The sequence below is a fragment of the Melozone crissalis genome, unplaced genomic scaffold, assembly GCF_028551555.1.
Source record: "Melozone crissalis strain CALT ecotype California unplaced genomic scaffold, PUWL_Pcris_2 ptg000023l_1, whole genome shotgun sequence".
Lineage (NCBI taxonomy): Eukaryota > Metazoa > Chordata > Aves > Passeriformes > Passerellidae > Melozone > Melozone crissalis.
In genome coordinates this window covers 31136761-31149276 of record NW_026535801.1, presented here as the reverse complement: position 1 = coordinate 31149276, position 12516 = coordinate 31136761, and the positions used below count along the sequence as shown (strand labels likewise).

The window sequence follows — 12516 nt, the reverse complement described above, 5'->3', positions numbered from 1 at the left end:
GAGCTCTTAATGCACAGCAAACTCCATTGCCTTCCTTGGCTCAGCCTGACCCTCACAGCAAGTAGCAGAACAATTTCCATTTCCCTGCACACACTTAGATAAGGAGATTGCTGCCTTTTTTGGTCTCTTGGAATGGTTCTTGTGTTCTGAGGGCTCTGTAAACTGAGCCATGTGGAGAAGGCAGTGAGGTCTCGATAGCACAGTCTCATGTCACGTGGGTGTCCTGCATGAGCTGTGGGTTTGCCTCCACTGCAGAGAGAGGAAAAGTCCCTTTGCTTATGCAAAGGAATTTTCACAGAAACACGGAATATTCTGAGTTAGAAAGGACCCACAAGGATCATTGAGACCAACCCTTAAGTGAATGGTCTGTACAGGGATTGAACCCACAACCGTGGTGTTATTAGCAACATGCTCTAACCAACGCACCACTGGAAAAAAAGGCAATCACATCAAGTCAAACTTGTCTGATAAACAGCAATGATTTAAAGGCCAAGCCTGCTTATGTTTTATGCTTCTCAGAGTGCACAAATACAAATTAATTAAAGTTTACTTCAGGCTGTATATCAAAACCTGTTTACCAAAATATTTTTGAGAACTTATCTGAGGAAGGAGTGCAGCTGAATTCGGTTTGAGAGTAAATAACAAGTGTGTGTTTCAGTGCTGGTATGGTCTTAAAAGTGGCTTAAACATTTCATGTAGGGCCAACTCATCCCATTATCATTTGCCCTAAGGAATACATGTCACAAAGAATAAACTGGAATCTGACCTTACTGCTTTTGGGGTAGTGGTAATTTACACCTCCCTTTGTTGAGAAGCAGGGGGTTTTAATCTGTGCCTGGTTTGCTGGAACAAAAAGGGCTAAAAAGCACCTTCACATCACCTCCAGTCTCCTCTTACTCCCCTCTGCTTGGCTTATGGCTCACAGCACACAGGAGTCACTCCTGCTGCTTCCCCTGTGCTGCTGGTGTCAGCAACTCAATTCAGCCTCTGTGCTGCTGGGCAAACAGTCCCTGAGCCAGGTTTGAAGCCGAATTTGTTGCTCCTTTGCCTGCCACAGGGCCTTGGAAGACAGCTTGGGGCAACCTTACTTGTATTCCTAGAAAGATTTATGTGCAAAGGCATTGGAGTTTATGGGATTCTGACCAGGTTCAACAGAACTGCATGAATACAGCCAGTCTGACCATGATCATCTAGAATATCATAAGACTTGATTTAGGGGTGCTGTAAGGTAGCCAAGGCTGGAGTACCCCTAGTTTCACATGGTTAAGGTACCTTATGGTGGCTTTCTTTGTTGCATCTAACAGGGAAATTGAAGTTAGAGCTCAATATTTTAAATTAGTTCCTTCTCCTATAGAAATGTGCACAAGTGCATTTTGGATGCCTTGCCTTTGTTCTAGTTCACATATTGGATTTAGCTATGGATTGTTCCAGAAGAGGAAGAACAAAATTGTGTCCATTAAAGCCAATGTAAAGCCCTCATAACATAAGCCTAAATATGACACATGATTGTGCATGTCAAAAACAGCACATGACATGCAGCAGAATATTGGAGACAGGCAGCTCAGAGACATGAGTGGTATAGTAAACACTAAAACAGAAGGACAAAACAGAGAACTGTGATTGTCTTCCCCACTCCTTCTCAGCTCATGGGATATTTTTATTGGAAGCAGTTAATTGTGCTGATAGAGATTTCATATTCCAGAAGGGAATGTAGTTTGGCAAAATATTCTATCTTTCAATACAGACAGATGAATACAGGGTAACCTTTAAAATCCCCATAGAATAAACTATTGAGAAAGAAAACAGACACATGGAGAGACCATCTGCAGGTTCTCTGAATGTGCAGAGCTGTAGAATACCATCCAGTCTGATATCAAGTCATTTTTAAGCATGTTAAAATGGTACATATACATCTGTCATATTTAAAAAGAGCAAAGATTAGGCTTTCATTCCTGTTTAGGATCTCCCATAGCAGCTACTACAGTATTTATACACTGAGCAAATCTGCAAGCAGCAGCACAAGATAGACTTCAAACAGAAATGTGCATCCTTCTGGCTCAGTAGAGTCCAGCCAAGATTGCAGGTTTTCATCTCTGCCTATTGAGAAAAATGCCTTAGGAATATAGAAATGTTCCCAAGGCTTGCAGATACTAGTCTAAAGCCATGTGGCATTTCCTTTGCCACTGCTATCCCCTTGGCCATGAATGCTTTCTCTGCAGTGCTCACATACCTAAGCCTTGCTTCTGTAAACCATGCAGGCCAGAGGGACTCCAGTTGTCTAGGTGAGTCATGGAAAGAGAGCTTACTGAGGGAACTGGGGCCTAGGAAACTGATAAATCATGCCCAGAGTTTCATTTGGAAATAGAAGTGTGTTGAAATTCAGCAATGAGAGAGTGTATTTTCATGTCCTGCACAGGAAGGAGGTTACTGCTGAAACATACTGCTGAAACTGCTCTGCCAATGCTGAAACATTGAACACTTTCTCCAGATCAATTCAGTGCACAGCAGTAAAGCAACCTAACTTTATTTTGAAAGCAACACATACATGCAGGTCTGGCTGTGTGCATAGCAGATGTCAGAGAATCTGCACTGCTTTGAAAATCTTCCGTAGATGCCGCTGTAAGGTGATGGACTACTGGCTTGGCTTTTTCTTCAAAGTGCTTTCCTCCTGCTATCTGCAACTGCTCTGTTCTGTTGGGATTTAGGATAAATAGGCTGTTGCTTACTCCAGCTCTATCTGCATTTTGAAATGATGCAGTGATGGTTACATAGGAGGAAAACAAGACACAGGGCTGAATATTCCAGTCCTGTAAAGATTTAGAGAAGGACAGACAATCATTTCCAGCAAGGTCTGCAGGATAACAAGTTGTAGTGAAAAGAAGATGCTGCTGCCACTGTCTGACTAAAATCACCCAATCCATGTGTGCCATGCCAGCAGCTCTCTGATGGCTGCTATGGGTATGGTACAAACAGGCTGATACTGCAAATGGTGTGGGCACTGAGTCCTCACTTCTTGCAGCTCCAGGGAGGCTGGGACAGGAGCAGTACAGGGAAGAGGGGTGCTGCTGTTTGGGCACCAGGAGATATCAAGACTCAGTTCTCATCTTTACTACAGTCTCTCTTTCTAAGCTTAGACAAATCATGTAAGTCCTCTGTGATTCAGTTCATTGTATATCTACTCTATAAATTCATGCTTGTTAATAGCCCCTTCCATTCTGTCAGAAAATGAGGTGAGTAAAATGTGACCATGAAGCAGGACAATAAGCTGTTCCAGAGGTGAAGGACATCTGGTCTCTGACATGTGTTTAACAAAACATGTGCTGTATAATGATGACTCCTAGTGGAACAGTGTTTTAAGTGTTGCCAAAATGAACAAAGATAATCTTCTGGCAGTCACTTTTTCTTCCACCTGGGGGTTCTCATACTGAATGCAGTGGCATACTCAGTGTCTACCTCCCTTCCTCCCTCTCAGTCTTTTCCCTCATACTCGAAAATTTCTATTTATATATCTTCTAATATGTTTAAGTTGTGGAGGGAGATGGATTTTTCATCACAACAGAACTAATTTTTTTTTTTCAGGGAAGTCATTGGGCAATGAAACTTGCACTCTTCCAAATAGTGAACTGATACTTAACTATCTTGATCAGATTAGACTGTCCCAATTTCCCTCTCTATGAGTTAAACCACAGGAGTCAGAGGAGAGGTTCCTCTGTCCAAGAACCAAAGGCATGTTTCTGACAAATTGTGGCTATTTCTGTCAGCTCAGTAATTTTCCTAGGAATGATAATTTGAGTATGAAGGGATATGGTCTGTCACAGTGAGGCTTTGATCAAAGTCTACAACAGCTTCCCCCAGCATTTGGATGTTTTTATTGCTGAGAAAGTGGCAGTATTTTTTGGCTGCTTTGTAAGCTCTGCCTTTCCTACAGAGCAAGTGATAATATCCGTTAGCAGCTTGAACAAGCAAACTGGGACAGGATTTTATAAGTCCATATTCAGCATAACCATTGTTTGTAGCATCTCATGCTTTCTATCTTTTTTGTTTTCCTCTTATCTCATTTATCCCATCCTTTGGTTACTCTTTCAACCTTTGGCCATTAGTTCATCCACATCAACATCATCATTATTTTGTAGGTTTTGCTAGATTATTTCTGAGAGGATTATTTCCAGAGAAGCTATTAATTCCCTTAGAAGTCTTTTGAAGTGCTTAAATTCCACAGTTATTTCTAGCAATTTATTTTAAAAGCCATCATTTTTCTGTCTTAGAAGAACATTAATTTCAATAATTAATCATTTGACTAAATCTTGAAAAAGTCATATAACTGCAAGACTGTTGTATTTTCTCAGGTGTTTGCACAGTTGGCTGCACATCTGCACACCAGGTTCTGGTGATACTGGTTCTACTCATCTAAATCAGGACTTCAGTAGCAATCCTCTAACTGAGCAAATACAGAAGTTTCTATCTTCCACCTCCTCAACAATTTCCAAAATGCATATGAGATTTTGAAAATCTCACTATTTAAATTATATATTCTAAACTGAACTCCTTCTTCCCAAAAAGTGCACTAGACTTCCAAAAACTGCACATAGATGAATTTGTTCACTAAACTGTTGGCAGATAAACCTGTCACCCTTCGAGGCCTTTTTTCCATGCCAGCAAAACAGTTCCTGTATTTCTGCTACCCAGGTGTATTTGGATGAGTGGGACTTTCTGAGGCTGTGAAAGGTGAGCAGGCCCTGAAGTGTGGAAGCAGATAAGGGAGCTGAAGGAAGCACATCACAGCGATGGGACTGTTACAGGGGTGTTCCTCAACAAGGAGTGGTTTGCACCATTGTGGGCGATTGCAGGCATAGATAGGACTGGTTTTAGTCTCCACAGTTTCTATAATGATAGCTGTGAAGCAGAGCAATGGAATGGAAAAAGAAGGGCCAGAAACACCCTGCTGAAGTTCTGTGTGACCCTCACGGTGTGCGTTGTGTGTGTTTTTGCAGACAAACCAGACCCACCTGCCGGCACTCCTTGCGCGTCGGACATCCGGAGCTCCTCCCTCACGCTCTCCTGGTACGGCTCCTCCTACGATGGCGGCAGCGCCGTGCAGTCCTACACCGTGGAGATCTGGAACTCGGTGGACAACAAATGGACAGACCTCACCACGTGCCGCAGCACCTCCTTCAACGTGCAGGACCTGCAGCCCGACCGCGAGTACAAATTCCGCGTGCGAGCCGCCAACGTCTACGGCATCAGCGAGCCCAGCCAAGAGTCTGAGCTGGTAAAGGTTGGAGAGAAACAAGAAGGTAAGTTCTTACAAAGAAAAACCATCTCCATTCAACTGAGCTCTTCCTTAAGAGTTCCTTGGCGAGGCCAGAGAGCTGCACGGCCTCCTTCCCACTTGTCTCTGTGGCTGTAACTGTGCTCAGGTCCTTCACAGACTTCATTTGGGGGTCTGAGCACATCAGTTTTGCATACTTGCACAGTGGAAACTTGGCTGCAGGGATCCCAAATCCCTGCCTTGTTAAAGCAAGCACTAATTCTCATTCTGGCTTGCTGGATAAGTGCTGGCTGAAAGAATTCTGCAGTTCAGTGCACAGGTAATGGGAAATTAAACCTTTCACAGATGTTAGACATTCAGTCCATGCCCAGTTGGAAAATGATGGTTGGTAGCTTACCTGAAATATGCCAATGGATTCATTATCGTTTATACTGGACACACCATGGAAAAACAAACCATAAACGCTGTCCCAAATTTGCTTTTGGAAATAATGAATGTGCTTGCTGCTAGACAAGCACAGAATATGCAGCAGAAGATAAACTGGCACCTTGCAGCTAGCTGTATTTCCCATGCTTTCAATCCCAGCATGATAGTGTACCTCAGTCCTGTGTCCCCTAGTACATACACCCAGCCTGTGAATTCAAGGCTATCCTACTTAGCATGTTGGTTTTGCAGCATTATGGGTGCCAAAATTTTTTAGGGTTTTTGGTTTGACTTAGATGTACTTTTAAAAATATTTTTCCATATTTTTTACTTCTTAATTTTTGTTTAAGATCTTATCAAAGGGCTAATAGGGAGAGTTCAATTGTTGTAGAAATTATTCAGGAACTGGTACAAAATTTGAAAGACACAAATATCAGCATTACTTTTCAAAACCAGAAAGTGACTACATATTTTTGTGCACACCTCCATCCACCTACTGTGCAAGGATGACTTTGACAGTCACCTTACCAAAAAGCCCAGACCAGGAATTACAAATTTTACCAATTTTCCTGTCTTTGAGGAGTGCACTGTGTGTTGTATCTCTCCCTCTTCATTTATGTGTGCAGGGATTTGGAGCTTGAAGTGTTCCATATAACCTTTGTGAAGTTATCTTTTATTGCTAAAGGAAGACAAAATGATAGCAAAGTGATGCAGCATCACACAACTGTGTAAGCCTCTCAAACGAAAGTAAATCATATTTCTCTTCAAGTGCTAAATTGGATGCATGCTGAGGAATCACTTCCCTCCATTTGCAAGATTTAAAACCAATCTAAATCAAGATGCACCTTGTCTTCCAAGAGGGGAAAATAACATTCGGAGTAGCAATAAAATTGAAAGGAAGCTAGATGGTATTGGCTCTTCATAATAAAATTCCCTGTGTTTGAATGCCCTCTTTCTTTAGTTGCAGGACAAACACCTTCTGGGGCTGGAGACCTGACTCTTCTCTATGTTTTTCCTAGAGCAACCACTACCTATACTGGACCAAAGCAAACAAGCTATTTTTCCATTGAAGTCTGAGCATTTTCTTGCATAGATTTAGTACAAAAGGCTAGAAAGTGTATGAGTCATTGCAATACACATTTTTTAAAAAGCAACAAAAAAGTTGTTTTGAGCAAGAAGAAAATGTGTTCTGTTTGCAGGAGGGGGGAGGTTGTCCTTGTGCTCTCAATTCTAGGGCTTATTGATTTCAATTCTTGATATTGCAGATAGTATGGAAAAAGAGCAAATAATTTAAAGTGTGATTTTTCAAGTGTGAGACTATAACTGGTGCTTTAATTAAAGGCAGTGGAAAATGCATGTTTTCAGCACCTGTCAAAGTCAGGACTTTAAGCTGCCATCTTTGTGAACACTCAGCTGAGTAACTCAGGATTTTCTAGGCTGCCAGGAAGTCTGATTACTGATTTTCATACTGAGGTGGCCAGCACATATTAGCAATGTCAGTATGACCTTAGTGAAGAAAGGCATGGCTCAATTTTCACAGTGCATTTGAAGAAAACTAAAGTAAGGTTGTAAGTCTCAACAGATTAAAGCATGCATTGCCATGTTTGAGGAAAATTTGGTACTGTTGACTCACTTCCGAGAAAGGTTTTAGTACAGCTTTTCAGCACTTACCCAGATCAGATATGTACCACTTAGATAATTTAGGCTTCCACTCCACTGGTGGACCAAACTGTTCCTATTCTGTGGCTTCAGTGCAGTGAGGCTGCAGAACCGGGCACTGACTCCTTGTCTAAGCAGAATTTGGCAGGCATTACCTACTGGCAGCCTGGCTGGGAGCAGCTCCCTTACACAGCCCTTAAAAGGGGAGGAAAATGTTATGTGCTCTGTGCAGAGTGGTTTGTAGCTCAGGAAGGTCTGAGAACAGCTACCCCGGGTGGGGAAGGCTCCCTTCCCTCCCTGCTCTTCTGGTAGATCTCTGCAAACCAACTCTTCTGTGCAGCAATATGCAAGGGTTGCAGCTCCAGACAAAACAGAGAGAAAGGCTTTAGCAACATACTTGATCCACTTGATTGGCCTTGCTACCAGCACACAGATGCAGAATTTTGTGTAGGATGTGAAAGGGTGATGTCTCAGACCAGATATCTGCTCCCCCTGCACCCTTTATTTCTGCTGTTTTCTGCTTATCCTCTGCATCTAGCTCTGTGCTCTAAAGCACCTAACAGCACCCAGAGTATAGCATTAATTTAATAACACAGATCTGCTGACACAGGCGGGACAAATCCCTTGGTTGGGCTTGCACCCCACGATGGAAAAGTGCAGTTTCAGCAGCTACAGGAGAATTAACTATGTAACAAACAGCCTTTGAAGTTTTTCAAATCGCTGGTCACAGCCACAGGTCTTAGGAGCAAGCCCAAGCATTGTAAGTAATATATAACAACATTCCAGCTATAGCCCCTTTCCCCTCATTCCTGCAGGCAAAAACAGTGCTGCAGGCAGTTAGTGTACATGAAAATTAGAAACGAAAATCAGGACACTCAGGCCAACTTTTACTCTGACTTAGGTCACTGGGTTCACCTGTCTTTGAGTTTGCCTGCAGAACTGAGGCTCCTTTTGAACCTCAATGATTACAGAATTCAGCCATGCTCAGGGGAATGCTTGCTGTTCAGATTTTCTCAATATTTTGAGTCTGAAAACTTTATCTGGGTGCTTTGCAGGGAATCTTTTCATGTATGTACTTGCCTAACTTTTGGCTTCACGATTCCAAAAAGGCACATCAAAGCCAAGCAAAAATTTTCATGAAACAAGAAGTGTTATTGATTTTAATATTTTTAATTTGTTTTCTATTTCACCGAGGCATTCTAAAGGTATTAGATTACTTTGAACTGATGCAGTATGCTGATGTTTCTAGTAGGCAGGTATAATTGACAAGTACTGCAAACCACAGGAATGTGATTCATTCAGAAATGGTGACTAGATAGTGACTGGATAGTCAATAGTGATGAAGAAGTGGTGAAGAGATTTTAATTATGAAGTTAATGCAAAAACTCCCTGACTGCTTTTTGCTGTTTTGCCATAGGGTCTATCAGTTGTCCATGTCACTTTGAATAATCCATGTCACTTTGAATATCTTATATGAGTGAATATATTTATATAAGTATATATCCCACATAAAAAGTTATTCATATCTTTTTATTTTCATCACAGAACCTAAAGAGGATGAAGCAGAGCTATCTGACGATGGTAAGAAGTGCATGTTTTAAACAGGACAAACACAAATCTGTGTCCTTCACTCATGTTTTCTGGAGGTTTGTAATCATGGTCCTTAATGTTATTTGTAGAGGAGAAAGAAACAGACGTGGAATATCGGACAGTTACGATCAACACTGAACAGAAGGTGTCAGATGTCTACAACATTGAAGAAAGGCTGGGATCGTAAGTACTGGGCTGTGCTGTTGAAGACACACAATTTTCAAGGCTACCAGCCAGTTATGAAGATCATGTGCATTTATTCTTTGACTGTCTTGTACTTTCAACATCCCAGTTGGGCTCCTTTCTTGCAGTAAAAATAGTTTTCAACGTATTTTGGCTTCCACTCCATAAAGATTCTTTGCTCCTATTAGCTGATAATTTTAAGTAGGCACTACATGTATTTCTGGCAAATAGAGCCCACATATGAACAAAGCTAGAGGGTTCATTCGTTTTTCAGTGTCCTAAAAGCTATCTGAAAAAAAAAAAAGGTACACACTGTATACTTGCATTTCCATTATATCCATTAGTGGTAATAAGATTATCCTGCCCACAGGCTGGAATCTCTGTTGACAGCAGCCATAATCCCAAGAGCATTAATACTATTGCTGAGAGAAGGTCAGTGATTAGCCTGGCTGTGTTTCTCAGGGCCCCAGCTCGTGCTGGTGTGAACTGCAGGCCATGATAATCCTTCAGTGATCGGTGCTGAAGGCCAGGGGATCCTCTGTGCTGCCATGAACAAATCCTGAGAAGTGTAGCACAGAGGTGGAATTGTACATTATAGCAAAGGGAAACAATAGTGCTGAAGCTTTGAGCATTCAGATTCTGATTTCACCTAAATCCTGTACCTGACATGTCCCATCTTCAGAGGTGTATGACCTATAGAAAACTGTGTGCAAAAAGACCTGAATTAAAGCCTGGTAGGAGTCCCAGTTTTTGAACTCTCCTATGTAAGACTTGTTAACTGGAATGGCAGAGTGTCTCTAAACATGGTATTCATTCAAAAGTTCTTGCAGATCAGTATAGAATATTACTTGATACTAAGACATTTTAATTTCAGAATGGAATGGTTGTGCCAGAATATTCAGTAAATTGTGCTAGAATATTTAGTAAATTGTTGCTATTTGTGGTGGCTCATATATTGTAAAAACATTTTATGGAAATAGTTCTATATTTTCAGGGGAAAATTTGGACAAGTCTTCAGGCTTGTTGAAAAGAAGAATGGAAAAGTTTGGGCAGGAAAATTTTTCAAAGCATATTCTGCTAAGGAAAAAGAAAACATAAGGGAAGAAATCAGCATCATGAACTGCCTACATCATCCAAAACTTGTCCAATGTGTAGATGCCTTTGAAGAAAAAGCCAATATCGTTATGGTTTTGGAAATGTAAGTATGAAGCAGAGCACACTGACAAAATTAATAATGTTGAAAATAGTTGTGTGTACAAAAGTAGCAACTTAAAGACACAGGACTGTCAAACCCTTCAGGATTTGCAGAGCCTGGATGGTTTTCAGATCTTGCAAGTTTTTCCAATTATTTATCCAACTTGTTTAAATTGTGTTAGTCAATCTGTGTTAATATTTTAAAAATCAGTCACAATCTGCTGTAACAATTGTTACTGTCTAGTTTGCTTGTTTCTTGAAGTACATGTGGCGGGGTTTTGCAGCTTTACTCTTATTGTCCATTTGGGAGAGGTGGCAACAAAATTAGCTGCATTTTGGACTTTCATTTAGCATCTAAAATGTGTTTAAGGTGAACTTCTTTTACTTTAGGAAATTCTAAACTTGTGTTGAGCAGTCTTCACAAACAACAATGGCCAGCATGAGCAATATTTATATCATCTATAGTGCACCTGCTTAGTGTGAATCCCATACTTGTGGCAGTACCAACTGGAAAGAAAATTAAATCCTCATGTTTTTCCCAAAAAGTTACTTTAGTTACAGTTCTGCTGCCATATTTACTTCACGTGCTCTCTGATGCAAGGAGAAGCAGGGTTTTTTTGCTGGCTGGAAGTTCTAAGTGAGATATAAATTGTTTGAGGCAAAAGAGACTATATGTCTATTTTGCTTCCTTGGCACTTGCTTAGATTATGTGCAAACTACTCCTGCACTGGCATATTTCAGAGATGGGATTTTACAGCCCTGGAACTTATGTGCAGGAAGGTGTTTTTATTTTTAAATTGAGCAGTTGAGCAAACTGCCGATGGTAAGGGAAGGGAAGGGAACCCTACTTAGCTTGGAACTGAGAGCTGGCAGACCTAATGGAAAACAGGGAGATGTAGAAAGTCTGGAATAGCATATGGCTTTATATTCCATTAGTTCCCCCCTGACAGCAAAGGGGGTTTACTCTTTAAAAATATAGAAAACTGCAATCAAATTTGAAGTAGTTTTGTCACCCAGCCTCAGCAGGATGTGGTTTTAGTTTGGGGTGAACACCTTCTCTGGTTTTTCAGCCCCCCAACATTTCCACTGTGTGGAGCAGCAGCAGAGCAGTGAGGAGCTCATGTGGCACCTCATGTCAGGTGGCCTGGCAGCCTCTCTACTGCCATGTTACCCAGCTGACACAATCCCAGCCCAGCAGCCTCACCTGTAGTGATAAAGAGCCTCCAAGGGATCATTTCTGCTGTAGCTGTCAATATAATATTTCTTTGCATATCAAAGAAGTTGTGGGAAATAGCTTTAAAAGTTCCTACAATGGAAGCTGTTTGTTTCATTTCCATCAGAGTTTAAATGCATGGATTTCAAATAAATCAAGCTCACTTGCTATCAGTCTGTTTTAAATCAGATTTTAGCAGTGAGTGGCATTCAGGAACTCCCCTTCTACTCAAATTGATGAGATGCACCCTTTGATTTTTCTTCCTGTTATTTATTCTAAATTGTTCCTTTTCATTTTATTCTCATACCTTTCCTGGAACCTTTTAAACTTCATACTCTCAGCTTTTAATATTTCTCATTACACTATTTTTTATGGTTTGATTTCATATTCAAAATAAAATCAGATTTTTTATTATTACTTTTAAATTAAACACTATAATGATATGCTCTTGCCTGGAAACCATTCCATCTAACATTTACTGGAAGTCAGAGGCAAATCTCAGGCATTTCCTTTTCAAATATAGGAACATATTGGTTCCACTGTAAAAATCTCAGTGGAAAAAGTAAATCTGAACATAGTAGCATGTTGACACTTTAATTCAGCACTGAGGGCTAAGTGCCTCAAAGTTTTATATACTTCAGATAGTCAGTTTATTTTGACATAGAACAGAAGGAGATTATTGTATTGCAAATTAAGATTATTGGAGCAAAATGTCAGCACTAGGTTCTATCATTTGATGTGATTTAGGCTAGTACAAATTAATTGTGGTTTTTTTTTTTTTTTCTAAGGTAGATTTTTAAAAATGCACTTGAGTATTTGCCTGGGTAACTCCAAGGTAGATTCTTCTCACTGTTCCTACTGGACCAAAACCTTCAATGAGTATTCTGTGATTCCATAGATAAGAATATTTTCCTATATGACTCATGTAGAGAAGACTGAAAAGAGGAGAATCCAGAAAAAAAATAGAGATTTGGATTCTGAACTA

At 40.7% G+C, this 12516-nt stretch overlaps 1 protein-coding gene across 1 annotated transcript in view; it reads left to right on the top strand.

Moving 5' to 3' along the window:
- The window catches only part of MYLK (myosin light chain kinase), a 138159-nt gene that overhangs the window by 102753 nt on the left and 22890 nt on the right, over window positions 1–12516 (top strand). The window contains exons 21-24 of the mRNA XM_054277776.1: window positions 4992–5294; window positions 8897–8932; window positions 9031–9124; window positions 10119–10322. Of these exons, the coding sequence (XP_054133751.1) occupies window positions 4992–5294; window positions 8897–8932; window positions 9031–9124; window positions 10119–10322 (637 nt within the window). The remainder of the gene's footprint in view (window positions 1–4991; window positions 5295–8896; window positions 8933–9030; window positions 9125–10118; window positions 10323–12516) is intronic.